At 47.4% G+C, this 6,401-nt stretch overlaps 2 protein-coding genes across 2 annotated transcripts in view; one reads left to right on the plus strand and one right to left on the minus strand.

Annotated features, from left to right (window-relative positions):
- Nucleotides 1–4,568, plus strand: part of GDF3 (growth differentiation factor 3) — a 5,899-nt gene extending 1,331 nt beyond the window's left edge. Inside the window, exon 2 of the mRNA XM_032159539.2 lies at nt 3,647–4,568. Coding sequence (XP_032015430.1) covers nt 3,647–4,473 — 827 coding nt within the window. The 3' untranslated portion in view covers nt 4,474–4,568. The remainder of the gene's footprint in view (nt 1–3,646) is intronic.
- The window catches only part of LOC116473906 (solute carrier family 2, facilitated glucose transporter member 3-like), a 39,787-nt gene that overhangs the window by 12,430 nt on the left and 20,956 nt on the right, over nt 1–6,401 (minus strand). The window lies entirely within an intron of this gene.

The following is a 6,401-nucleotide window of genomic DNA, read 5'->3' on the forward strand; positions in this document are numbered from 1 at the left end:
AGTATTCTTTCTTTAAACTTTGTTATTATTCTGAAATATTTATTAGGCCAGTAGTGGGGGAAGCGAAAGAGAATAAAATTCAGGTAACAAGAGTTTAGTGACTACCAACAAACAATTTTGGCAGATTCCCACCAAAAGGCACTGTGTATCTCAAAGAACAGGTGTTTTTCTCTGTATACTGGCAAATCAGTTGAGCTGAAATTCAGCACTACTTTATACATTTCAACAGACATGTATTTCCTGATTTCGCATCCTAGAAACAAAGACAACTTCTTGAATTTGGGCAAGACAAGAAGGCTTTGTATATAAAATCACTTAAAATGGGGGGTGGGGGGTTTCAAACCACCACCATTAGGAGCAGCTTCCTGAGATTCTGTTTTTAAGTTAAACCATGTAAATAGGTGGTTATGTTGACCTATCCACTTTTTTTTTTTTTTTTTTTTTTTGAGAGTCTCACTCTGTCTCCCAGGCTGGAGTACAGTGGCACTATCTCAGCTCACTGCAACCTCCGCTTCCTGGGTTCAAGTGATTCTTCTGCCTCTGCTTCCCAAGTAGCTGGGATTACAGGCGTGTGCCACCACGCCCAGCTAATTTTTAAATTTTTTAGTAGAGACAGGGTTTCACTATATGTTGGCCAGGCTGGTCTTGAACTCCTGACTTTAGCTGATCCGTCTGCCTCAGCCTCCCAAAGTGCTGGGATTACAGGCCTGAGTCACCGCACCCAGCCCAGAATTACCTTTTAAAAATGCATATTGAGTCATACTGCTCCTCCACGTAAAATTCTCGTCTGCAAAATTCTGCAGGAGTTGACCCACCATGCCCTGCCGGTTCTGATCCTGCTGCTTACTTCCCCAGTCTCACCTTTTACAACCTCTCCTTGCACACTTAACTCCAAGCTCATAGTAGTCTATTCCTTCTAGAGCATGCATTCTTGTCTCATCTTCAAACGTGCGGTATCCAGGCTGCCTGAAGTACTCCCTCAGAATTTGCCTGCTCAAGTACTTCAGGCTTTTCTTCTTCTTCCTCTTCTTCTGCCTCTTTTTTTTTTCCCTTGGGACAGGTCTTGCTGTGTCACCCAGGCTGGAGTGCAGTGGCACAACCTCGGCTCACTGCAGCCTCCACCTCCTGGGCTCAAGCGATCTTCCCACCTCAGCCTGCTGAGTAGAGTAGTTGTAACTACAGGCTATAAGTACGTGCAACCACGCCAGGCTGATTTTTGTATTTTTTTTTTATAGAGATGAGGTCTCATCATGAGGCTGGTCTCTAACTTCTGAGCTCAGGCAATGGCCTGCCTTGACCTCCCAAAGTGCTAGGATTACAGGCATGAGCCCCCATGCCCAGTCAAATTTTGCTACATTTAGAATGACGCTTGAGAATGAAGAGGTGTGGTGGGGGGGTGCTTAACAGTGTTTGGGTTTGAGTTGTAATTTCTCCCTAAGCTGAATGACCTCAGAAAATACCTACTTAAGGCCGGGCGCAGTGGCTCACACCTGTAATCACAGCACTTTGGGAGGCCGAGGCAGGCAGATCATGAGGCCAGGAGTTCGAGACCAGCCTAGCCAACATAGTAAGGCCCATCCCCGCTCCCCCGACCCCCGTCTCTACTAAAAATAAAAAAAAATAAAAAAATAAATATAGCCAGGTGTGGTGGCAGGCGCCTGTAATTCCAGCTACTCGGGAGGCTGAGGCAGGAAAATCGATTGAACACCCGAGAGGCAGAGGTTGCAGTGAGCCGAGATCGCACCACTGCACTCCAGCCTGGGTGACAGAGCAAGACTCCATCTTGGGGGAAAAAAAAAGAGAGAAAATACCGACTTAAGCGTGAAGTTATCCTTCCAAACAACATGATGGCATTAGGCCAAATGAGTTATTTGTGGAAAGGGAGAAATTGAAGATGCAAAAAATAAAATAGTAAAAGTATGCTGTATTGGGTCTTTTCCTAGAGGAATAGGTAAAATTTGAAAATTCAGGCAGGAAAGTTAGCTTAGAAAACAGGGAGTGCACATTTGTAACTTCAGAAGAAGGGCATCCATGGACAAAAATCAAAGACTCACATTGTACTTCAATATGAGGAGAGGCTGGGCAGAGTTGTTCATGACTGTAATCCTAGCACTTTGATAGGTGGGAGGATCCTTTGAGCTCAGGAGTTCTCGATAAGCCTAGGCAACATAGAGAGACCCTATCTGTACAAAAACTTAAAAAAAAAATTGGCTGGGCGCAGTGGCTCACGCCTGTAATCCCAGCACTTTGGGAGGCCAAGGTGGGCGGATCACCTGAGGTCAGGAGTTTGAGACGAGCCTGGCCAACATGGTGAAACCCTGTCTCTACTAAAAATACAATTAGCTGGACGTGGTGTGCACCTGTAGTCCCAGCTACTCCAGAGGCTGACGAAGGAGAATTGCTTGAACCCAAAAGGCAGAGGTTGCAGTGAGCTGAGATCAAGCCACTGCACTCCAGCCTGGGCAACAGAACAAGACTCTGTCTCAGAAAAAAAAAAAATTAAAGCCAATCTGAATGATTGGACTTTGGCCAACAACACATGACTGTCTAGGTTGCTTTTTGTTTGTTTGTTTGTTTTTGAGACGGAGTCTCGCTCTGTCGCCCAGGCTGGAGTACAGTGGCGCGATCTCGGCTCACTGCAAGCTCCACCTCCCAGGTTCACGCCATTCTCCTGCCTCAGCCAGGCCCCCGCCACCCCGCCAATTTTTTACATTTTATAGAAACAGCTGCGTCCAGGATGTGGTCTCATTCCTGACCTCATGACTTCGCCTGCCCAGGCTGGAGTACAATGGTGTGATATCGGCTCACCACAACCTCCGCCTCCCAAATTCAAGTGATTCTCCTGCCTCAGCCTCCCGAGTAGCTGGGATTACAGGCATGTGCCACCCTGCCCGGCTAATTTTTTTGTATTTTTAGTAGAGACAGGTTTTCTCCATGTTGGTCAGTCTGGTCTCCTGACCTCAGGTTATCTGACCGCCTTGGCCTCCCAAAGTGCTGGAATCACTGGTGTGAGCCACCGTGCCTCGCCCAGTCTATTGACTCTTTCTCAGAATAATGGTTTAAGTGCCTGAAGTAAAATATTTAGGTTTTCAAAAGAAACCAATTAAATATTGAAATATATTTTTAAAATTTTTTTTCAAACTTTTTTATTTTATTTTTTTTTAAACTTTTTAAATTTTTTATTTATTTTTTATTTTTTGAGGCAGAGTCTTGCTCTGTCGCCCAGGCTGGAGTGCAGTGGCACGATCTTGGCTCACTGCGAGCTCCGCCTCCTGGGTTCACGCCATTCTTCTGCCTCAGCCTCCGGAGTAGCTGGGACCACAGGCGCCCGCCATCACGCCCGGCTAATTTTTTGTATTTTTAGTAGAGACGGGGTTTCACCATGTTAGCCAGGATGGTCTTGATCTCCTTACCTAGTGATCTGCCCACCTCGGCCTCCCAAAGTGCTGGGATTACAGGTGTGAGCTACCGTGCCTGGTGAACCTCTGGCTTTCAGGAATAGAGAAACAAACCCTCCCAAATGATAGGGCTTGGGTCCTTCCCTGCCCTTATATTGTATATGTGGATATCTGACATTTCTATCATATAGGTGGATATGAAGTAAAATATATTATTATGACTCTGACATGTCTCTTTTCCCATCTAGGTTTCTTTCTTTACCCAAAGAAAATTTCCCAAGCTTCCTCCTGCCTGCAAAAGCTCCTCTACTTTAACCTGTCTGCCATCAAAGAAAGGGAACAGTTGACACTGGCCCAGCTGGGCCTGGACTTGGGACCCAATTCTTACTATAACCTGGGACCAGAGCTGGAACTGGCTCTGTTCCTGGTTCAGGAACCTCATGTGTGGGGCCAGACCACCCCTAAGCCAGGTAAAATGTCTGTGTTGCGGTCAGTCCCATGGCCACAAGGTGCTGTTCACTTCAACCTGCTGGATGTAGCTAAGGATTGGAATGACAACCCCCAGAAAAACTTCGGGTTATTCCTGGAGATACTGGTCAAAGAAGATAGAGACTCTGGGGTGAATTTTCAGCCTGAAGACACCTGTGCCAGACTGAGACGCTCCCTTCATGCTTCCCTGCTGGTGGTTACCCTCAACCCTGATCAGTGCCACCCTTCTCGGAAAAGGAGAGCAGCCATCCCTGTCCCCAAGGTTTCTTGTAAGAACCTCTGCCACCGTCACCAGCTATTCATTAACTTCCGGGACCTGGGTTGGCACAAGTGGATCATTGCCCCCAAGGGGTTCATGGCAAATTACTGCCATGGAGAGTGTCCCTTCTCACTGACCATCTCTCTCAACAGCTCCAATTATGCTTTCATGCAAGCCCTGATGCATGCAGTTGACTCAGAGATCCCCCAGGCTGTGTGTATCCCCACCAAGCTGTCTCCCATTTCCATGCTCTACCAGGACAATGATGACAATGTCATTCTACGACATTATGAAGACATGGTAGTTGATGAATGTGGATGTGGGTAGGATGTCAGAAATGGGAATAGAAGGAGTGTTCTTAGGGTAAATCTTCTAATAAAACTACCTATCTGGTTTATGACCACTTAGATCGGAAATGTCAATATACCTGTGTTTATAATTTGTCTTCCTGAAAAACCCACCAAAATTAACGATGCCCATACTTGCATGCGTGTGCACACACACACATCCTGGAGCCCTAATAATCGTAGTTAATTTCTGTTCTAACATACTCATTATGCACATGACAGTACGGACACTGGCATTTACTGATGGCCGATTATGGGCAGGCATTATCCTATGTGTTAGTTTACAAACATTTCACTGTTCTTTGAGGGAAGCATTGTTATTTATGCTTTATAGACAAAGAAGCTGAGGTTTAGAGAAGCTTACAAATTTTCCTAAGGTCAGCAGCTCTCCCTGGCAGATCTGATATGCTAACAGTGTTACATTAAAAAAATTTGAGGCTGGGCCCGGTGGCTCATGCCTGTAATCCCAGCACTTTGAGAGGCTGAGGTGGGCAGATCATGAGGTCAGGAGATCGAGACCAGATTGACCAACATGGTGAAACCCCGACTCTACTAAAATACAAAAAATTAGCCGGGCGTGGTGGCGTGTGCCTGTAATCCCAGCTACTTGGGAGGCTGAGGCAGGGGAATCACTTGAATCCAGGAGACGTGTTGTAGCGAGCTGAGATCGTGCCATTGCACTTCAGCCTGGCAACAGAGCAAGACTCCATCTCAGGCCGGGCGCGGTGGCTCACGCTTGTAATCCCAGCACTTTGGGAGGCCGAGGCGGGTGGATCACGAGGTCAGGGGATCGAGATCACGGTGAAACCCCGTCTCTACTAAAAATACAAAAAAATTAGCCGGGCGTGGTGGCAGGCGCCTGTAGTCCCAGCTACTCGGAGAGGCTGAGGCAGGAGAATGGCGTGAACTCGGGAGGCGGAGCTTGCAGTGAGCCGAGATCGCGCCACTGCACTCCAGCCTGGGTGATACAGCGAGACTCCGTCTCAAAAAAAAAAAGACTCCATCTCAAAAAAAAAAAAATTAATTTTTTTAAAGAAAGCCTCGGCCTCTCAAAGTTCTGGGATTGAGGGTGTAAGCCACTACGCCTGGCCCTAGTTAGACCAGCCCCGTTCTGGTCTTTTATTGATGTTCCATATGATTCCTATAGTGCAGATCACATTGTACATATAATTTTTTTTTTTTTTTTTGAGGCGGAGTCTCACTCTGTCGTCCAGGACCTCCCGGGTTCATGCCATTCTCCTGCCTCAGCCTCCCAAGTAGCTGGGACTACAGGCGCCTGCCACCACGCCCGGTTAACTTTTTGTATTTTTAGTAGAGATGGGGTTTCACCGTGTTAGCCAGGAAGGTCTCAATCTCCTGACCTCGTGATCCGCCCACCTAGGCCTCCCAAAGTGCTGGGATTACAGGTATGAGCCACTGCGCCCGGCTCATTGTAGATATAATTTTATTTTATTTTACTTATTTATTTTTTTTGAGACGGAGTCTTTCTCTGTCCCCCAGGCTGGAGTGCAGTGGCGTGATCTCGGCTCACCGCAACCTCCACCTCCTGGGTTCACGCCATTCTCCTGCCTCAGCCTCCCGAGTAGCTGGGAATACAGGCGCCCGCCAATACGCCCGGCTAATTTTTTGTGTTTTTAGTAGAGACGGGGTTTCACCGTGTTAGCCAGGATGGTCTCGATCTCCTGACCTCGTGATCCGCCCGCCTCAGCCTCCCAAAGTGCTGGGATTACAGGCTTGAGCCACCGCGCCCGGCTAATTGGTTTCTTTTGAAAACCTAAATATTTTACTTCAGGCACTTAAACCATTATTCTGAGAAAGAGTCAATAGACTGGGCGAGGCACGGTGGCTCACACCAGTGATCCCAGCACTTTGGGAGGCCAAGGCGGTCAGATAACCTGAGGTCAGGAG

This window comes from Hylobates moloch, unplaced genomic scaffold (genome assembly GCF_009828535.3).
Source record: "Hylobates moloch isolate HMO894 unplaced genomic scaffold, HMol_V3 SCAFFOLD_8, whole genome shotgun sequence".
Taxonomy (NCBI): Eukaryota; Metazoa; Chordata; class Mammalia; order Primates; family Hylobatidae; genus Hylobates; species Hylobates moloch.